The following is a 21923-nucleotide window of genomic DNA, read 5'->3' as shown; positions in this document are numbered from 1 at the left end:
CGCGCTCGCTCTACCTCCCGCTAAGCGGTTCGCTTGCAACACGACAAACCACGGATTCTCCGCACACTTCACTCGATTACGAGCGCCATACCGTCAGGGCGATCCGGGCGCGGCGCACAGCTGAAGATGCACTTAGCCATGCTCGGGATCCTGAGTATGCTCGGCGCTGCTGTGACGGCAAGTTGCAGTGACGGTCTTGAACTGGCCAGCCAATCACTCGCGTCCTTCCCATTTTCAGCCAATGCGACAACTTCCCTTTCCGCGGTCCCGGTTCGAGCGGCGGTTCGGGGTCGCGCCATACATCCGCGCAGAGTAAGCTGAACCGGTCCCAAACCGCGCCAGATACAGGAAAATGAGGTGCTGGTGGCCGCCGATCGCTTGGCCACCGGAGCTCCTCCATTTTCGAGCAGCCCAGATCAGCAGCATCTTACTCGTCTCGCCCGGCAGCCATGGTACGTTCCTCGCGAGCTCTCCGCTCCACGCGACATGGCAACAGCCGCGCGATGCGACGGGGAGGGCGGGAGGGCGACGTGGGGGGAGTCAACAGGAAGCCCGCCATCTGCAGTGTCCAGGTGGAAACCAGCGCGATCTTTTGCGCTAGCGGACGCTCGCAATGGTGGCGGATCCCCCTCCCCTGTTCGTCGCCCCCGTGGCAGCTTCAATGTAAGCTCCCAGCCGCCCCCCTCGCCTCCTCAGCCCGCGTATCTTGTAGGGTAACTTGAACAGGTCGCTGACTGGTGAGATGCTGTATATGCAGTCCAGCAAGAACTTCTTCGCCGCCCTCGACTCGGATGACGAGGACACGCCGCGCGTGAACAAGAAGGCCACGCCGCCCCCGTCGGCCCCCGTGGCTCTGAACAAGCCCGCCGCCGGCAACAAGAAGGCCCCCAAGAAGTCGGCCCCCGCCGCCGAGAAGAAGGAGTCGCGTGGCCCGCGTGAGGGCGGCCGTGGCCCGCGTGAGCGTGGCGAGCGTGGCCGTGGCAACCGTGGCCCCCGCCGCGAGTTCGAGCGCCGCAGCGGCACCGGCCGCGGCAAGGAGACCAGCAAGCAGGGCGGTGGTGCCCGCAACTGGGGCAACAAGGCCGACCCGAACGAGCAGCTGGCTGAGGCTGCTGCCCAGGAGGGCGCTAAGCCCGCCTCGGACGAGGAGGCCGCTGAGGAGGCCGCCGTCGAGGAGGAGGAAGAGGAGGAGGTGCAGCTCACCCTCGACGAGTACCTCGCCAAGCAGAAGTCCGCTCGCTCGGGCGAGCTGTTCGCCGAGGTGGAGATCCGCCAGGTGGCCAACGAGTTCACCAGCGCGGTGCAGATCACCAAGGAAGGCAAGACCGAGGACTTCATGGCCTCGCAGTACGAGAAGGTCTACAGCAAGAAGACCTCGGGCCGCAAGAAACAGCTCATCACCGACGTGGGCTTCCGCACGGAGAAGCCGGAGCGCTTCACGCGTGACTTCGACTCGTCGCGCGGCGGACGTGGCCGTGGTGGCCGTGGTGCTCGTGGCAACGGCCGCACCGGTGGCCGCGGTGGCCGTGGCGCCAACGCCCCGAACGTGACGGACATGAGCGCCTTCCCCAGCCTCGGCTAAGGGATCGCGCTGCGACGAACCGGAATCGCGCGCCCTTGAGCGCCAGCGACATGATGAGTGAGATCTTCCAAAAGAGGGCTTCTCGAGGACTGGTTTGGCTATCTCTTTTTCTCCTTTTCCCCCCACGAAAGATCCACCGGATAGGGCCTCTGCGCGGCTGGTGTCTGCCTGACTGTGTATCCTCCTGCAGGCAGCCAGCCGTCGTGCGGAAAGTTAGAGAAATTTTTGTTAGCGTGAACTCAGTCTTCTCCTTGGTCTATTATTCAATGCAGCGGGCTGGGCTTATTGCGAACGAAAATACTGATGTTATCATCATCCCGCGTGTCTTCTCTCCGTTTGATTTTGCGTGTTCAACATGTCCTGATATTGCGGTGTTTACACATGTCATGTTTGTGAACAAACCTTCGTTTCCGCAGTTGTCACAGGTGCTACAGGATCGAGGCCCCCCTTCTTCTACTGACAGTTAGTTGACTGTACAAGTTCGCGATCTTTGTCGATAGATACTAGGATGGTGCTGTGAGCCGCCCGATGAAAAGGTGCTTGCCACCGGTTGTAAGTCGTCCCCGTTTGAATATGCCAACTTCAAACGGGGGTCTGGTTTCCCTGACGGTCTCGCCTCCTTCATCATCATCCTCCTCGTCCTCATCGTGCTCGCGACAGAAAATGCCCCGCCCCGAAGGAAAGCCATGAGCCCACGTACCGATGAATCTCCTTCCGTCTGGCGAAGACCACGAGCCGTAGCCATGGATCACATCCTTATACCAATCGCCTTCGTAGACCTCTCCAGAGGCGAATATCAAGGTACCAACGCCATGTCGCTCTCCAGCTTTGTACTCGCCAGTGAAGACACTACCGCACCGGAAGCGGTGTACACCCGCGCCACTTAGCTTGCCGTTAACCCATGTTCCATGCAGAGATCCGCCTGCCGAGAGGTATACGCCTTTGCCGTGCATTAAGCCTTGGCACCACGTGCCTTCGTGCGAGTCACCACCCACCCACTCATACTTGCCAAACCCCTCGCGCTCACCCTTCACAAAATACCCCTCGTACTTGTCCCCTGAACTGAACACCTTGATACCCCAGCCGCTTACTTGGTTGTGCCGCCAGGCGCCATCTATCATTTCTCCTGATGAGAAGATCTTCTTGCCTTTGCCATGCATCATCCCCCTTTTCCATTCACCTAGACGAGCAGCACAGCGGACATGTTCAGCCTATCGAAAGGCGAGAAGGCACGCAAAGCAGCAAGTCTGCACTTCGCTCCTCACCATCGTAGCTGTCGCCATTCTTCCAGAAGAACGTGCCGTTCCCATGCATCTATAGTTGTTCAACCCACGGTTAGGACATTGCCATGTGCCACATATTGCACTGCCAAGAATTGCGAAATACCTTGCCAACCCGCCAATTGCCGACGTATTTGTCACCGTTCGCCCACAGGTACGTGCCCGTTCCGTGGCGGTGGTTCTTGCGGTACAAGCCTTCGTGGCAGTCTCCTGTTCCAGCAAACGTCTGCATGCCAAAGCTGCTCAACTCGCAAGACTGGAAACGTTAATTCACATACTTCGACAAGACATCCGCCCAGACCATGGACGCAAGATTCGCACCCTTCAAAGTCTCCGTGCACCCATCCGCCTTCAAAGACGTGGCCCGATCGTAGGATATGAACGCCGGTACCATGCTTTCGCTCTTCATCATCCACGCCCCCTTCGTAGCGGCTGCCGTCAGCGTACCGGATCACGACGTCCCCTTGCGGCTTCTTCCATCGGATGGATACAATCTCCGGGCTGCGATTTCCCGGTCCAGGCGATTCGTCCGATTCTGACTGCGGTGTTGGCTCCTTCTTTGAGCGTCCGATAGCCTCCGACGCATCAGGTCGGTACGCAGCGCGCGTTCCGCGGCGCCGCCCGCGGTTCCCCATTGGAAATGGCCGGCGTCGATCAAAGTGTTAACAAAATAACCAACACTCACGTAAACCGAGTTGATACCGAAAAAAACCGATGTCGGTAGAATTCGGTATGCCAAACCCGTCTATTGCTAAAACTAGTAATGGAGCATCTCAGTCGCGTTGCTCCGTTGAGTTGCTTCGGGGGTCGACACCCTGCAGTGGAGTCTGTTGGAATGCATATTGCAGGCCAGCTTCAACTGCAGCAAGTTGAAGAATGAGCCTGGGACCTGGACTGGTGGTAAGACATGCAGCAGTAGGAGTTCTCAGAGAACCAGGTCCCTGTATGAGAAAGAGGCAAATGCCCGTAGGAGCTGGCAGCAGCTCCACCGCTAATCTATTTACCTTTCCTTTTGCCTTCTTTCGTGAAGAGCGTTCGGCCGTCGGATCTGGTACAACGTCCGACAGGGTTATGAGCCCAAACCAGCGGACTTGCTACTGCACAGGAAGCGATCCAGGATGACGGACCACGTCGGAGGGTGTGTCCAAGAACTGGAAGGGCAAGGACTGGCAGGCATACAAGTTTGCGATGCAGATAGTGTTTCGTGAGGCGGAGCTCATGGAGATTGTCGATGGGACGATCACCAAGGAGACGCTGTCGGATGCGGAGAGTGAGGAGAAGTTCGACAAGAAACAGACCAAGATCATGCGCTTGATTGGGATGTCAGTGCCGTCGGAGATCTTGCACCAGATTAGGGACAAGATGACAGGCACGGAGATGTGGGAGGCCTTATGTGACCTGTTTGAGAACAAGGTGAATAAAACTGTTAAGGCTCACACTATTCGTCGCCTTCGTGATGAACTCTGGACTGTGAAGTTTTCGCCGGGTGGAATTATGAACCTGCACTTGAGCAAGATGTTCAATATCCGGACTGAGTTGCAGACATTGCAGTATGCAGTTGATGATATTGACATGGTTGAGATGATGCTGGAGAGCTTGCCGGCCCAAGCAGAGTTCGAGAGCCTGAAGTCGTCAATTCGCTACAGTGCAGACACTACTATGTTCACACCAACCAAGGTCCGCGAGTTGATTCGTGCTGCCGCTGCCCGCCAAGTCGAGTTCCGTGGCAAGGGCCAGCGTGGAGGACCTCGTGTAGGGAGTAATGGTGGGGCTAGTGGAGTGAATGGGACGAAGAGCAGAGCTGATAATCAGCATGAGGAGAAAAGCAGCGACTCCAAGAAGAAGAAATTGAAAAAGTGCTTCATCTGTGGGAGTACTGCACATCTCAGAGCTGCTTGCCCAGATAGGACTGACAAGTGGTGATGGCGCTAATGCAACTGAGCAGAAGCGTAAGCCACGAGGAAATGTGACTATTCGACAGGAGGTCCGCGAATCTCCGAGCCCAGATAGTGACAACGGTGGCTCTAGCGTGGAAATGGCCGCGCTGGACCAGATGATACTTGACGCTGGGGTCGAGGTGGACATACGGGATCCAGAACCCGAGAGTCCTGGTGATGTAGATGCTCATGAAGCGAACAGTGCTGAAGCTGACGATGCAGTTGGAGACTCCAATGGATGGTGGTTCTTCGACACTGCGGCAAATGCGCACGTCACAGGAAACCTGGTGGACTTCGTAGTATTTACGGAGGATACCAGTCAGTCACAGAGCGTGCACGGAGTGGCACCTGCTCTTGCATCGCGGATTGCAGGAGTAGGAACTGTAGCTTTGGTGACGAAGTGGATGGTGAACGTGGAGTAGTTTACCTGAATGATGTCGTTTACGTTCCCGGTGCTGAGCACGGACTCTTTTCACCTGGACTTGCCGCGGAGCAAGGATTCGACTTTGACTATGAGCATGATACACTGAACTTCCGCATCAAGTATGAAGGTCGGACTGTTATCGTGGCTTCGCCGTACGAGGCAACGTGGGGATTCTTTGTGACCCATCCTGTGAATGAGGGGCTAGAGCTGCCTTGAGACAAAACAAGGTGTAACTTTACTACGATTGATGGAGTTGCTTCACTTGCGCTCTGGCACGAGCGACTTGGACGCATCTGCCCACAGTACTTGAAGACCATGGTGGACAAGGGTCTGGTGAAAGGACTGATGTTGACGAGGCGCGAGCAACAAGACCCTTGTGACGCATGTCATTTAGGGAAGCAGAAGAAGACACCACATACCAAGAAGCTGAACCGTGGGCTGAAAGCGCCTAATCAGGCAGTGTATGTGGACTTGCTAATCCCAAGTCAGGGGAATGGCACTCGCTTTGAGGCGGTGCTGGTGATTATGGATGGCTACTCCCGGTTCGTGACCGTGCACATGTTGAACAGCAAGTCGAGCAAGGTCATCAACCAGCATATTAAGGAGTACATCTTGTGGGCCGAGCGTCAAGCCGGCAGGAGCAAGGATGGTGCAGAGCGTGTGAAGTACAGAGTTCGCCAAGTCTGGACAGACAAAGCGGTGAGTTTATGAACTCCGCCATGAAGAAATGGTACCGCGCTCATGGCATCGAGCACATACGTGTCGGACCCAAGAGCTCCCAACTAAATTTGTGTGAGCGAACCAATCTGCCACTCGTTGGGATGATGAAGGCGATGATGCTGGACTCTGGGTTTCCGACGAGCTTGTGGCCCGAGGCTCTGAGAAATGATGTCTACCTGAAGAACCGAGTGTTCAACAAGGGGCACGGTGGTGTTCCGTACGAAAAGATGTTTGGAGTCAAGCCAGACGTCCACCACATCCGCAAATTTGGGGCGCTCGCTTACGTCCATGTTCCCGTTACTCCTGGGCGGCGCAAGTTCAGTGACAACGCTAAAGTCGGGTTCCTGCTCGGCTATGCGGAGGATGTTGTGGGGTGTAAAGTATATTTCCCTGTAGAGCATACAGCCAAATTTGTTGCGGATTTGCGAATTGCGGAAGATGTTGTTTACCGCGATCGTTACGAGCTGGTCGAAGATGCAGATATGGAATCGCTGCACTTTGAGCATGTGCCTGCAGCTGATCGAGACGCAGACACTGGAGCGGATGAGACTGTTGTTAGTGGCGAAATGGAGAGCACAGTGATGGCTTCGGTTGGAAGCGAGTCTCCGGGCTTGCAGTCCCGTGTACTCGAGGGAGGCGAGGAAGACAGTGCGCGTGAGGCACGATCTGCAGTGTCTGGTGCAGCTGGTTCTGTAGTTGCAGAAGGAGCTGAAAGCAGGGAGGCGACTCTGTTTATGGCAAGTGCTGCTCACATCACAGACATTGAAGGTGTGACGGCAGCGATCCCCACTGAGGTTGGACCTACACATGCACGGCTGACCAATACGTCACCATCTCAAGCGGCAACGCAACGAGCTGCAACCGCGAGCAGCGAGAAACCGCAGGAAGATGAAGTGAGCGATGGGAACGAGTCGCCTACTGGTGTCTGTGGATCCGCCGCTGCGTTAGAGCAACTGGACGAGATTGATGAGGAGGAAACTCAGGATGAAGTCGATGATATTGATGAGACTATTGAGCACGAGGAGTCCGTAATTAATGACGATCAAGTTACGGTGGCTAGTGTGTGTGGATCAATGACTATTGACGATCATGATGGGTGTCTGCAAGACATTCAGTCTGAGCATGGAGGCAGCGACTCGGCTGCCGTGGAGTTCGCCAAGCAGACGGGAAAGCGGACGCACCGCGACGAGACGAAGTCCGAGGAACTGCGCGTGGAGCAGGATGCTGACAAGCAGCAGCCGAAGCGAACCCGGACTGGTCTTCGTAAGTATCACGAGCGGCGTCGCCCTCGTTATCTGGATGACTATGAAGTGAATGTCGCGCAGTGTTCGGCCTGAATCTTGGACAAAGATGGTAAACCTATTCTGGCGAGCAATGTGAAGCTCCCGAAGAATCGCCGCGAGTTGTACAGATCGAAGTACCGAGAGTTCTGGCTGCAGGCAGATTTGGAGGAGATGAGCGCGCTGCGTGCCAAGGGAGTGATCAGAGAGATTCCCTGCGAGGAAGTTCCGGTGGATGCAAAGCCGATTAGTACACGTTGGGTGCGGTCTCTTAAGACTGATCGCCAGGGATATGTGATTCGTTTCTAGTCGAGAATTGTAGCTCTTAGAAACTACCAGAGACCTGGAATTGATTTCTCCGAGACGTTCGCTCCTGTCGCGAGAATGTCCTCGTTCCGGGTGTTCGTGGCACTTGCTGCTGTGCTACATCTCCTGCTCTACGGCGGCGATATTAACACCGCGTACCTGAATGCCTTGCTGGGGATCTACCAGTGTCTCAAGTCGATTGAAGGGTTCCCCTGCAAGATTAACGGGCACATGTACGTGGTGGTGAAGGCATTGTATGGACTGAGGCAATCGGGGCGTGAATGGAACACGGAGTTGAACAACTGGTTCTTGGCGCATGGCTACCTCCGCTCTCTCACTGAACCTTGCCTGTACTACAAGTTCGGAACAGACTCGATCATGCTCGTGCTTGTCTACGTTGATGATATTATGGTTGCGACCAACAATGAAGAGGACAAGTGCAAGCTGTTTGAGGAGCTGAATGTGGCGTACGGCATTAAGGACCAGGGGCTTCTCAAGGAATACCTGGGCATTAAGGTGGACCAGACTGATGAGGGCATCACCATTCGCCAGAGCAAGTATGCTCGAGAGGTATTGCGGACATTTGGATACGAGAACGTCCATGCAGTGGGCAACCCGATGGAGACAAATGTTCGGCTGGCGCCTTTGGATGCGAGTGAGGAGTCTGACACTAGCTTTGACTATCGAAAGGCCGTCGGGATGTTGATGTACTTGGCTACGGGAACGAGACCCGACCTGGCGTTTGCAGTGGGGCAACTTAGTCGGTTCGTGGCCAAGCCATCTGCCAGACACGTGGGGACACTGAAGCGTGTTCTGCGGTACCTTGCTGGTACAGTAGACTATGGCATATCGTATGAACGACCTACGGATGTGCCAAACACTATTGTATTTGAAGGCTTTTGTGATAGTGACTGGGCCAATGACCCTGAGTCACGTAAGAGTACTACCGGGTTCGTGTTCTCGCTAGCAGGCGGAGCTGTGTCTTGGATGTCACGTCGCCAATCGATCGTGGCCCTCTCAACTGCTGAGGCCGAGTATGTGGCCGCGTGTGAGGCTGCGATGGAGGCAGTTGCAGCCAGCAACATGTTGCAGGAGATACTACCACAGCGAAGTGTGAAGCTGAAGATCGGGATTGACAACCAAGCGGCCCATGTGCTGGCGCCCAACCCTACCTACAGTCGCCGTACCCGACACATCGAGCTGCGATGGCACTTCGTGCGTGAACAAGTGCAGAAGGGCGCAATTAACCTACGCAAGGTGAAAGGTGCCGAGAACCCGGCGGATGCGTTTAGGAAGCCACTGGACAAGCAGCGACTGAAGGACCTGTTGTGGCTCGTGGGCGTGACCGGTGGCATGTGATGAAGCAACATGCCTCAAGAAGCGCATTCTGGTGGTCGAAGTTTGTACTTCGAGGGAGGCGTGTTGGAATGCATATTGCAGGCCAGCTTCAACTGCAGCAAGTTGAAGAATGAGCCTGGGACCTGGACTGGTGGTAAGACATGCAGCAGTAGGAGTTCTCAGAGAACCAGGTCCCTGTATGAGAAAGAGGCAAAGGCCCGTAGGAGCTGGCAGCAGCTCCACCGCTAATCTATTTACCTTTCCTTTTGCCTTCTTTCGTGAAGAGCGTTCGGCCGTCGGATCTGGTACAACGTCCGACAGAGTCTCCACTTCAGGCCGACGTGCCCACCCTCTAATTGATCCTATCAATCACCATTACTATTTTTTGTAGTGTAGTGAAGCAAACTTAGGGCTAAGGGCGTGTTCGCGACCGTTGCAATTTAGAGTCTCAGTTTAACCTGTGCAGGTCATCAAACCAATAAGCAATTAGCAACACTGGTGGAGCTGCATGACGAAGTCTCCATTATCAGCAAATAACGTTACTATCTATCGCGAGGTCAAGATAATCAACGGCAATTAGACACCAGCAGCAAGAGAGCACTAATGATGCTGGACTATATCTCGCGAAACCCTAGATCACGGTTAACCGCAAGGGTGAGCTGCAGCACCAGCGGTTCAAGATCAATTAGTGGTAGCCGACAGCCCAAAGCAAAATACATGTAGCAAGGGATAATTGTTGTTAAAAAGCTATAATATTCAGTTTCGATTTTCCAGCGTACTCAATACAGCATCTCGGCTTCCGATGCCCGCCGTCCTTCCTTTCTAGTGCTACATACCATATCACTTATACCATATCACTTATTGTGGCTTTCATCCGTTTTGGCAAATCGGGTGGCCCGATATATCGGGCCCGATTTGCTGGAGGGCTCCGATTTAGCAGGAAGGGCTGAGGGAAGCAAACTATATCTGGCCCGATTTGCGTCTGCGAGTTGCGAAGCAGGGGCCAGAAATGCCGCTTTTCGCCGGCAAAAGGGACCGCCGCGAAAACATGTCTGGGGCCCTCTCAGATCGGCGTGGCACGGAGTTGTAGCGGCCGTAGATGTTCACGCAGGTGATTTAGATGGCCATAGTGCTATGAAGTGGCAATATACAGTGTACTATTGTCCCCAATGTCTTGCGGTTCTAATGCGTCATGAGAGTTGGGGAGGTATGTCCAACCTGGAATGCCTCCTCTTTGAGCCTTATGCTACTAACTCAGGCCAGATATAGCTAAATTGGACTAACCGATCATGTGGGAGCTCGTCAAATCGGGAGGCAAAATAGTTAAAAACCACAATACCTGTATTAATAACACAATTTAAAAATTGTTACACTATCGCACGTTTCTCTCTGTAACAGGGTTACACGCACAAGTGGCTACAGTCACTTGTAACTCTAACAGACACGACGTCTGTTAGAGGTTCGAAGGACTTTCTCGACCTTGGTGTAGACACACCAAAGGCTACATACATTTACGACCACCACGATGGGTGGTCCATAGAGACTTAGGATTCCTATTGGCTGAGAGCAGCATCTCTTAGCCAATGAGCGACATGCATAGCATTGGAATTCTGCCAACCAGCCGTTGGCAGATTCCTATCTTAGAATATTACATTTAGAGGAAGTCAGAAACATAAAACAAAAATAGCAGTTCTCATTTTAACCCAAAACATTATTTGGATCGTTTATTTAGATTATCTATACTCGGAGGCCCGAGTATAATTAACTCTAAGTTAAACTAAGCTACGCTTCCTCACATACACGCGCACACGTGTAAGCTAAAGTAGTGAGCCAAAGTAGGCCCACTACACCTGGTAGCACTTAGTAGTCCGTCCAACGACCGACTACCTGAGTTCGTACGTCATCGCACGAACGCGGAGCTGAGAACCTTCCCATGGATACAGAGGTGCCCATGGAAAGCTCCACTACGCCTGCAACTCACGTTGCACGCGCTGACTGTCCCCACCTGCCGGACCCAGAGTGGGAAGCTCTCCAACGACTGTCAACAGTCATTGGTGAGGCGGCTGTAGCTACGATGCTGCGAACGCTAACGCCGACAGAGCAACATGGTGTTGCTCTGGGATTTATCATGAGGGAGCAGCGAGATGCTGCTTCATCTACCACGGTGTCGTCGGGGACGACACCGCGCGCGCAATCGCTGAAGCTCAGGGTGAGCAATTACGTTGGAAGAGAGGGCGAGCCTCTCCTCCGTTGGCTTGTCGAACTCGACACTGCCATTGCGGCTCGACGCATCGTCGACCCGTTGTCGAAGGTCGCGTTCGCCATGTCATGTCTTGGCGGACGTGCAAGAAGTTGGGCGTATGGACGCCGACTCTCGGATCCTACGTGCTTTAGCACGTACGAGGATTTCAAGGAAGAGCTCAGACAAGCGTTTGAGCCACCGCAAAACGAGTTCCGGTCGAGGGCGGAGTTCCTCGACCTGCAGCAGGGCAAGCACGATGTCCATGCTTACGCTCAGAGAGCACGGTACTTGGTCTCGAACATCGTGACCAATCCGATCGACGAGGCGACCAAGGTCGTCACGTTCATGAAGGGACTGAGAGATGGGCCTGTGAAGACCTATCTCTTCCGTGAGTACCCGAGTACTCTCGAAGCTGCAATTACTCTTGCAATGCAGGAGGAGTTTAGCCTGCGGCAGGCTAAGCTGCATGCACATGTGCCGAGGCCACAGCCTCGCCCGGTAGTGAGGACGGGAGGCCCAGAACCCACGGACCTCTCGTGTGCTGCAACTGCTGGACCCCAGCAGTCGCAGGGAAACAATGTGCGATGCTACCGTTGCGGTAGAGTCGGTCACTTTGCTCGGGAGTGCACGGCCCCCGTGCACCAGCAGGGTGGCTATCGCGGCGGTGCCGGGCACCGTCGCAGCCAAACAAAAAACGCTGGACGCCAGTAGGCGCGGGGCGCCCTACTGGTAATGCAGTTCCGCGTGTCGACCTTGGACACGCGACACTGAGGACTGCAGCCCCCAGTGAGGTTCATCCTCACTGCAAGAACCAAGATGACAAGCCTGACCTTGTCATCCTGAATGTGAACTCGATGAGAGCAAGCGGCTCTCTCCGTGCTTTGGTAGATTCTGGCGCGTCGAAGAACTTTGTTTGACTGCGAAGTCTATCAAGGCTTGACTTCGAGGATTTAAAGATACCTCGAAGTATGTTGGAAGTACGACTGGCAACGGGTGCCGTCGTGAAGACCGAGAAGCGCATGGTACGCGTGCGCTTCACGTATGAAGATCAAGAGTTTGTCGAGACCTTTATCGTCCTGGATCTGGACGATAAGTTTGACATTGTATTGGGCATGCCGTGGCTTGCACGGCATGATCCGGTCATCGATTGGGAGAAGCGCACCCTCGTGCGCTTCAGTCGCGACAGCGGAAAAGTGAGCGATGGCCCTGTTGCCGCTACGCACGCCCCGACAGGTGCGCGTGACTCCCCATTCGAGACAGCGCCTAATGCCTCTGCCCCGGAGCGCCCTGGGCGCGCGCGAGCACGCGCGCAAGAGCAGCTAGCGTCGGCGTTGCCGTCGACAACTAATGAAGGAAATGTGTTGACCTCGGAGGTCGACACCCGCTTTTCAGCGAATCAGGAAGAGTCTCCGGCCTCAAGGGGCACGGATGACGCAGGCGAGGCACACGCCCCAGCCGTGGAGGCTGACGCGAATCTGATGAGATCAGGTCTGGCCAATAATAAGAGCCAAGGTGACGTAACGCCGTCGACTCCGGGAGTCGATAGCTTGGGCGAATTTGATTCGTCGGCTCGGGGAGCCGACGCACCCTCCGTAATGGAGGGCTCCGCCAATAACAGGCGTCGAGGTGAAGATGGCGTGTCGGCTCCGGGAGCCGACGCTGCAGGCGGTGCGGACGGTTGCAAACGTTCCGCACCGGAAAAACTTGCATGCTGTCGTGCAGCCGGGCTGCACGACGAAGCGCCGGGCGACCAAGCCGGGCTTGAAGTCGCTCGCCCGCGGGACGAACCCGCCGGCGGTACTGAAGAAGAACACCCGTCCACGGCTGGGCCTGGACGAGGTCAAGAACCAAGCGGAGCCGGGCTCCGCAAAACAAGAAGACGGCGCATGCGAAGATCGCTGCGCAAGTCTCGGCCTGAGGCCGAGACGCTACAAGGAATGTATGCCGGGCAGACGGAGGCTGAGAAGCCGGACGTCGAGACGTTGAACGTCTTGACGCGTACCTGTACCGGGTTCCGGTACAGGGAGATGACTCTCGCTAACCCTCCGACGCAAGCGTCGGAGTTGACTTCGCTTCCAGTCATGAGCAGGAAGCGCTTCGCGCGTGACTTGCACGATGGACGCATCGAGCAAATATGCATTCTCTCGGACGCCGCTCCGACGTTCTGTGTCAAGAAGCCACAGGGTGGCTGGCGCATCGTTCATGCGTACAACAAGCTGAACGATGCGACGATACCGGCACAGACACCGATACCGCGAAAAGATGTAATCATCGATTCGATGGCCAGGAGCACTATCTACAGTGCTCTTGATCTGCGCGATGGTTTCTATCAGATTCTCATGCGTGAGAGCGATATCCCTCTCACGGCTGTGAGCACGCCGAGCGGCATGCTCTGGGAGTGGCTAGTGATGCCGCAGGGTCTGAAGAACGCCCCTGCGACCTTCAACAGGTGCGTGACGCACTTGTTGCGCTCGGTGGGCGACTTCGCACCGAGCTACTTCGACGATGTGTTCGTCCACAGCCGGGCTGCGGACGGGATGAGCGATGTTGAGATGCACAAGGTACATCTCCGGAAGCTGCTTGCGCTCATGCGCAAGCACAAGCTCTATGCGAACCTGAAGAAGTGCATCTTCGGGGTGAGCGGGATACCCGTGCTCGGGTGTCTCGTTGGGAAGAACGGTGTCCGCCCTGACCCGGAGAAGGTCAGAGTGATCAATGAGTGGCCGACGCCGTCGAACGTCAAGGAACTGCGGCAGTTCCTTGGCTTGGCCACGTACTTGTGTAAGTACGTGAAGGACTACGCGGACATGATACGCCCGCTGTCACAGCTCCTGAAGAAGGACGCCGAGTGGGTTTGGACTGCTGAGTGTCAGCAGGCCTTCGATGCAGTCAAGCGGAGCTTGACTGAGGCGCCGATCTTGGCGGTGGCCGACCAAGATCGCCCATTCCACGTTGTGTGGGACGCATCCGACTTCGCAATCGGATGTGCGTTGATGCAGCACGATCACGAGGGTCGTGATCGTGTCGTCTACTACCAATCGCGTCAGCTGAAGCCAGCTGAGCGCAACTACCCGGTACATGACAAGAAGCTCCTTGCCATGAAGTACGCACTCGCGAAGTTCCGAGTGTATCTACTCGGAAGCAAACCGTTCGTGGTCTATACGGACCACGCGTCGTTACGGACGGCTGTGAAGTCGCCGCACATCTCGCAACGGATGGCGAGATGGCTCTCATTCTTCGCAGAGTATAACTTCCGGGTTGAGTACAAACCCGGAAGACTCAATGTGGTGGCCGACGCGCTCTCGCGTCGACCTGACTACGCCACGACTGATGCCGACGTCAATGCCATTGACGCCATGCGATCGAGCACCCCGACGTTGTCACTGCTGGACGACGTGAAGGTCGCGTACGCGCACGACGCGGACGCGAAGCTCTTGCTGGCCTACGGCTCAGCGCCTTCTGACCAAGCTCGTCAGAAGCTGCTGAAGCATCTTCGTGCTCGTGCACACCGTTACCGGGTGCACGACGGGTTATTACTCTACAGTGCAGTCGACGAAAACGCGGACCGCGTTGTCGTGCCCAATGACCATGACCTGCGACTCAGGATCATGTATGAGTATCACGATGCACCGACTGCGGGGCATCCGGGCCGTGAGAAGACATACCTTCTTCTCACGCGAGACTTCTACTGGGCCCACCAGTATAAATGGGTGCGCCAGTACGTCCGTGCTTGCGAGGTTTGTCAACGTGTGAAGCCTGCGCCTTTCGCGCAGGCTCCCTTGCAGTCACTACCAACTCCACGGGAGTGTTGGCAGTCCATGTCTTTGGACTTCGTGTTCGGTCTTCCCCCGGACAGCCAGGGGAACACGGGCGTTGTGGTCTTTGTTGACCGCTTCAGCAAGATGGTCCATCTTGCTGCAGTACCCGCTGAAGTGACTGCGAAACAGACGGCGCGTCTGTTCGTTGACATGGTGTTCAAACACCATGGCATGCCGATCGACATTGTGTCGGATCAGGACCCGCGCTTCACTGCACAACTTTGGCAAGAAGTGCACTTCTTGGGAGTCAACTTTCGATGTCGACCGCGGACCATCCGCAGACGGACGGGCAGACCGAGCGCGTGAACCGCGTGCTCGTAGACGTGCTTAAGAGCTACGCTCACTCGTTCCAACACTGGAGCGAATGCCTGCCGATGGCGGAGTTCGCCATCAACAACTCGGTGCATGCCTCGACCGGGCATACACCGTTCTACGTGAATGCCATCAGGCACCCACGCCTCCCGAGTCTACTCGGGATGGTGGCTCCTTCCTTAAGTGGGGGAGGATCTACGACTGCAACGCAGCAGCCGCAGAATGCCGCTGACACTTGCACAGTGTCAGCCGCGACTACGCGCAAGAAGAAGAAGAAGCACGCGTCTGTGCAGAACACAGACGCCGACAAGAGCAAGAAGAAGAAGAAGATCGGGTCTGTGCAGGGCACAGACACCGCGAAGACGAACGCAGAGGCCGGGCCTACTGCTAGAAACGAGCTGAACTCGTTCAGCTCGGACGCAATCAACTTCGTGCAGCGCAGACAAGCCGTCATTCGGTTTGTCCAAGACGCTATTGCAGCTTCTGTCGACCGACAGAAGCTTAACGCAGACAATGTTGGTAGGGGCAACACTAATGGTTTCAAGAAGGGTTCATTGGTTTTGTTAGCAACTCAAAACCTGCCTAAACATGCCGTTTCCGATTTCGGGGCGAGCAAGCTCGGTCCGCGCTTCATCGGACCGTTCACGGTGTTGGCGCGGCATGGAAACGCCTACACGCTAGATATTCCATCTAGCATGCGCCTCCATCCGACCTTTTACGTCGGGCGGCTGAAGCCATACCGGCAGCACGAGCCACCTAGCTCGGCTGGCCCGAAGCGGAAGCCCCAGCGGGAGCGAACCTCTGCTCCAACGCGTGAACGCGCTGGACCAAGCGTGCGACGCGACCTCCCACGTCGACAGAGATGTCCGACGCGGTCTGCGAGGCCTGAGCGACTTGAGCCCTCAGGATCGCCACCTCCTGCTTCAGAGCGGCGAACTCCCGGCTCTGATGCTGTTCCACAGCAGCGACCCGCTCCTCGAGCGTCGGGCCAAGGTCAACCCCAGGTAGACCATACCCGGGGCGTGTTCCCACCACCGCTGCCTCCGATCCACGACGCCCGCGGCTCAACACGCTGGATTGTTGAGCGTATTGTGAACCATAGTATACCGAAAACGAGCCGGCAGCCGGTTCGTTATCGTATTCGTTGGAGAGGGTTTCCGCCCCACAAAGATACATGGGAGCCACGGGACGTCCTGCTGCAGGACGTTCCGGAAATGGTGAGGGAGTACGAAGCTCACCACGCACTGCCGACGCGAAGGTAGTGCGAGCGTGTGGTCACCTACAGCGCCCGAGGTCCCACGATCGTCGCGTTCCTCACGTGCCAAGAACTTGGCACGGAGATCCTTGAGACTCGCAGGTACACGAATCGTCGTATACCCGTTAAGGTCGCGGTCGCTCAAGCGCGCCGCACCCGGAAGACACAACGTGCACTGTTGGCCTTCGGGCACAGCGCATGAAATACCAGCGTCCACAGAAGATCTGTGGAGCTGCTCCAACCTCCCGCGCGTCGAGAATGTCTCGAAGCGTTCACGGGCGTGCTTAACCCGCTCACGGTAAGCAGCCGGCTTCTTGTTGAAGTTCTCAACAAAAGCATTCCAACTTTGACAAAGTGCCTGCCACTCAGGCACTTTGCTGCGAGAAGAGGTCTTCTTGCTGGAGAAGTATCGGAGCTCGTGAAAGAGTCCGATTTAGTAATCGCGCCTTTGATTCGTTAACGGATCAAAGTGCTGCTCCTCCGCCACAGCATCATCGTGGATCCCGCTGCATACGTACAGCGGAATTTCATTTGGAGGCATGGTGTTGCCCACACGGTCTGCGATCTCTGACGCAGACGGCATCCACGGATCGCGCGCTGCCTGAGCAGCGCGCGGAGAACTTGAAGACGCCACCTCACGCGGGGAGCTTAAAGCCCCAGCAGCAGAGAGCGGAGTGTCGCTCTCGCCGCGCGAACGCTTCGAGCTTGAAGCGTCCGAATCGTCCGAATCGTCTCCTTCACGAGGGCGTCTCGACCCGGCATGCGGGTCGAGACTATCGCTGTCGATAGACTCCTTGCACTTGCTAGAAGAGGCTTCGCCCTCTTCCATCTCCACGTCGCCGTCCTCGTCGTCAACGGCGTCGTTGACTACAGAGGAACCTTCGAGGACAATCTCCGGCTGGGTTGTCCCCGACGCGGCCTTTGCAGCGAGCGCGTCGCGCTTTGCCTGCTGGCACTCATGGTACTGAGCAACAGAGAGGCTACCCTCTGTTGCGGCGGCTGTCTTCTTCTGCGGCGAGCTCATTGCGGAATGAGCTCGAGTTTTCTTTCTCCCAACGTGAAGAATTGACGAATGGTCAATTTCCTGATTGACGTGCTGTGACTCGGCGCGTCTAACCTTGAGGGGGGATGGTGTAACAGGGTTACACGCACAAGTGGCTACAGTCACTTGTAACTCTAACAGACACGACGTCTGTTAGAGGTTCGAAGGACTTTCTCGACCTTGGTGTAGACACACCAAAGGCTACATACATTTACGACCACCACGATGGGTGGTCCATAGAGACTTAGGATTCCTATTGGCTGAGAGCAGCATCTCTTAGCCAATGAGCGACATGCATAGCATTGGAATTCTGCCAACCAGCCGTTGGCAGATTCCTATCTTAGAATATTACATTTAGAGGAAGTCAGAAACATAAAACAAAAATAGCAGTTCCCATTTTAACCCAAAACATTATTTGGATCGTTTATTTAGATTATCTATACTCGGAGGCCCGAGTATAATTAACTCTAAGTTAAACTAAGCTACGCTTCCTCACATACACGCGCACACGTGTAAGCTAAAGTAGTGAGCCAAAGTAGGCCCACTACACTCTCAGCAAGTGGTTGCGAGGAGCACAAGCAAACCCGTGCGGGGTGCCCGTGAAGCATGTCCGTGTAGGGGGACCCAGCAACCAGCAGGGCAGCGAACGAACCCGTCGTTGCGGCTTGGAGCTAGTTGTGTAGTGTGGGGTGCGGGCCCCCAAGACCACCTGCGTCACTGCCAGGAGCTATCTGTAGGCTACAGGCTGTAGCTTCACAGAGTATTGGACATGGCGAGCTTTGCGTAGCACGTATCCATGCAGGCAAGTTGAAGTGCACTCTCTTTTAGCAATTCTACCCTTCCCAGCTCTAACTCACTCGTAGTAATGGATGCAAGCGCTGACTTGGCGCTCTAAATCAGAGTGAAGCCGAGGACTTGGTGGCGTTTTTTTTGCGCTCGGTGCGATCTAAAGTGTAGCAATTTATCTAAACCCGCGATTCGCTTCCCGAGGCCTGTTTGATTAGCGTTTATCGTCGAGGCTAAATCGTGTCCCCCCACTTTAATGGCATCGACTCCTTCTCAGAAGGGGTCACTCCAGGTATTACGCAGTTAAGCGTGTCTATGGATCAAGAGAGGGTTGTTCAACCGAGGTTTTTTGCGGAGTTTTTGGCCCCGGGGAAATGATTCTAGATGTAAACCCTAACCGTTCATGTCTCCGATTAAGAGAGGAAAGAGAGGAAAGAGGAGTGATATTGCGCGTTCTAGTCGAACTTTCCGAAGTCGATTGATTGAATCGACCGAGCCAAATCGCCAGCAAACCGCCCGAGATTTTGATTTGACTTGAGTTTACTATGTACGCAATAAAGTACGAAATAAGAAGTCGCTCAGGCCATCTCGATCGATTCCAAAAGACTTGAAATTTGTATTCAGCGATTTCAACCCATATGGTAAACCGACCCGAATCGGCAATATTGGCCAGAATTCACAATAGAGTAAAGAGGAGTGATATTGCGCGTTCTAGTCGAACTTTCCGAAGTCGATTGATTGAATCGACCGAGCCAAATCGCCAGCAAACCGCCCGAGATTTTGATTTGACTTGAGTTTACTATGTACGCAATAAAGTACGAAATAAGAAGTCGCTCAGGCCATCTCGATCGATTCCAAAAGACTTGAAATTTGTATTCAGCGATTTCAACCCATATGGTAAACCGACCCGAATCGGCAATATTGGCCAGAATTCACAATAGAGTAAAGAGGAGTGATATTGCGCGTTCTAGTCGAACTTTCCGAAGTCGATTGATTGAATCGACCGAGCCAAATCGCCAGCAAACCGCCCGAGATTTTGATTTGACTTGAGTTTACTATGTACGCAATAAAGTACGAAATAAGAAGTCGCTCAGGCCATCTCGATCGATTTCAAAAGACTTGAAATTTGTATTCAGCGATTTCAACCCATATGGTAAACCGACCCGAATCGGCAATATTGGCCAGAATTCACAATAGAGTAAAGAGGAGTGATATTGCGCGTTCTAGTCGAACTTTCCGAAGTCGATTGATTGAATCGACCGAGCCAAATCGCCAGCAAACCGCCCGAGATTTTGATTTGACTTGAGTTTACTATGTACGCAATAAAGTACGAAATAAGAAGTCGCTCAGGCCATCTCGGTCGATTTCAAAAGACTTGAAATTTGTATTCAGCGATTTCAACCCATATGGTAAACCGACCCGAATCGGCAATATTGGCCAGAATTCACAATAGAGTAAAGAGGAGTGATATTGCGCGTTCTAGTCGAACTTTCCGAAGTCGATTGATTGAATCGACCGAGCCAAATCGCCAGCAAACCGCCCGAGATTTTGATTTGACTTGAGTTTACTATGTACGCAATAAAGTACGAAATAAGAAGTCGCTCAGGCCATCTCGATCGATTCCAAAAGACTTGAAATTTGTATTCAGCGATTTCAACCCATATGGTAAACCGACCCGAATCGGCAATATTGGCCAGAATTCACAATAGAGTAAAGAGGAGTGATATTGCGCGTTCTAGTCGAACTTTCCGAAGTCGATTGATTGAATCGACCGAGCCAAATCGCCAGCAAACCGCCCGAGATTTTGATTTGACTTGAGTTTACTATGTACGCAATAAAGTACGAAATAAGAAGTCGCTCAGGCCATCTCGATCGATTCCAAAAGACTTGAAATTTGTATTCAGCGATTTCAACCCATATGGTAAACCGACCCGAATCGGCAATATTGGCCAGAATTCACAATAGAGTAAAGAGGAGTGATATTGCGCGTTCTAGTCGAACTTTCCGAAGTCGATTGATTGAATCGACCGAGCCAAATCGCCAGCAAACCGCCCGAGATTTTGATTTGACTTGAGTTTACTATGTACGCAATAAAGTACGAAATAAGAAGTCGCTCAGGCCATCTCGGTCGATTTCAAAAGACTTGAAATTTGTATTCAGCGATTTCAACCCATATGGTAAACCGACCCGAATCGGCAATATTGGCCAGAATTCACAATAGAGTAAAGAGGAGTGATATTGCGCGTTCTAGTCGAACTTTCCGAAGTCGATTGATTGAATCGACCGAGCCAAATCGCCAGCAAACCGCCCGAGATTTTGATTTGACTTGAGTTTACTATGTACGCAATAAAGTACGAAATAAGAAGTCGCTCAGGCCATCTCGGTCGATTTCAAAAGACTTGAAATTTGTATTCAGCGATTTCAACCCATATGGTAAACCGACCCGAATCGGCAATATTGGCCAGAATTCACAATAGAGTAAAGAGGAGTGATATTGCGCGTTCTAGTCGAACTTTCCGAAGTCGATTGATTGAATCGACCGAGCCAAATCGCCAGCAAACCGCCCGAGATTTTGATTTGACTTGAGTTTACTATGTACGCAATAAAGTACGAAATAAGAAGTCGCTCAGGCCATCTCGATCGATTCCAAAAGACTTGAAATTTGTATTCAGCGATTTCAACCCATATGGTAAACCGACCCGAATCGGCAATATTGGCCAGAATTCACAATAGAGTAAAGAGGAGTGATATTGCGCGTTCTAGTCGAACTTTCCGAAGTCGATTGATTGAATCGACCGAGCCAAATCGCCAGCAAACCGCCCGAGATTTTGATTTGACTTGAGTTTACTATGTACGCAATAAAGTACGAAATAAGAAGTCGCTCAGGCCATCTCGATCGATTCCAAAAGACTTGAAATTTGTATTCAGCGATTTCAACCCATATGGTAAACCGACCCGAATCGGCAATATTGGCCAGAATTCACAATAGAGTAAAGAGGAGTGATATTGCGCGTTCTAGTCGAACTTTCCGAAGTCGATTGATTGAATCGACCGAGCCAAATCGCCAGCAAACCGCCCGAGATTTTGATTTGACTTGAGTTTACTATGTACGCAATAAAGTACGAAATAAGAAGTCGCTCAGGCCATCTCGATCGATTCCAAAAGACTTGAAATTTGTATTCAGCGATTTCAACCCATATGGTAAACCGACCCGAATCGGCAATATTGGCCAGAATTCACAATAGAGTAAAGAGGAGTGATATTGCGCGTTCTAGTCGAACTTTCCGAAGTCGATTGATTGAATCGACCGAGCCAAATCGCCAGCAAACCGCCCGAGATTTTGATTTGACTTGAGTTTACTATGTACGCAATAAAGTACGAAATAAGAAGTCGCTCAGGCCATCTCGATCGATTTCAAAAGACTTGAAATTTGTATTCAGCGATTTCAACCCATATGGTAAACCGACCCGAATCGGCAATATTGGCCAGAATTCACAATAGAGTAAAGAGGAGTGATATTGCGCGTTCTAGTCGAACTTTCCGAAGTCGATTGATTGAATCGACCGAGCCAAATCGCCAGCAAACCGCCCGAGATTTGATT

At 53.7% G+C, this 21923-nt stretch overlaps 4 protein-coding genes across 4 annotated transcripts; 3 read left to right on the top strand and 1 right to left on the bottom strand.

Moving 5' to 3' along the window:
* Positions 1 to 413: 413 nt before the first annotated feature.
* PHYSODRAFT_353485 (hypothetical protein) lies at positions 414 to 1876 on the top strand. Its single transcript, XM_009517150.1, has 2 exons — positions 414 to 452; positions 758 to 1876. Exons 1-2 carry the CDS (start codon positions 450 to 452, stop codon positions 1580 to 1582), a joined length of 828 nt encoding a protein of 275 aa, XP_009515445.1. The 5' UTR covers positions 414 to 449; the 3' UTR covers positions 1583 to 1876.
* A 116-nt stretch (positions 1877 to 1992) lies between these two features.
* Positions 1993 to 3497, bottom strand: PHYSODRAFT_536864 (hypothetical protein; the record flags this gene model as incomplete). Its single annotated transcript, XM_009517149.1, has 5 exons — positions 1993 to 2762; positions 2848 to 2896; positions 2969 to 3101; positions 3184 to 3363; positions 3460 to 3497. The coding sequence occupies 5 exons, from the start codon at positions 3495 to 3497 to the stop codon at positions 2086 to 2088; spliced, it is 1077 nt and encodes a 358-aa protein (XP_009515444.1). The 3' UTR covers positions 1993 to 2085.
* A 493-nt stretch (positions 3498 to 3990) lies between these two features.
* PHYSODRAFT_397855 (hypothetical protein) lies at positions 3991 to 4515 on the top strand (the record flags this gene model as incomplete). The annotated part of the gene is made up of 1 exon (XM_009517148.1): positions 3991 to 4515. A coding segment is annotated over one exon (525 nt), but the record flags the coding sequence as incomplete, so codon positions are not given.
* Positions 4516 to 15301: 10786 nt separating this feature from the next.
* Positions 15302 to 16247, top strand: PHYSODRAFT_256073 (hypothetical protein; the record flags this gene model as incomplete). The annotated part of the gene is made up of 2 exons (XM_009517147.1): positions 15302 to 15696; positions 15986 to 16247. 2 exons carry the CDS (start codon positions 15302 to 15304, stop codon positions 16245 to 16247), a joined length of 657 nt encoding a protein of 218 aa, XP_009515442.1.
* Between the last annotated feature and the right edge of the window lie 5676 nt (positions 16248 to 21923).

Source organism: Phytophthora sojae (genome assembly GCF_000149755.1).
Source record: "Phytophthora sojae unplaced genomic scaffold PHYSOscaffold_1, whole genome shotgun sequence".
Lineage (NCBI taxonomy): Eukaryota > Oomycota > Peronosporomycetes > Peronosporales > Peronosporaceae > Phytophthora > Phytophthora sojae.
Note: the sequence above shows the minus strand (reverse complement) of the source record. Positions and strands in the feature narration are given on the sequence as shown.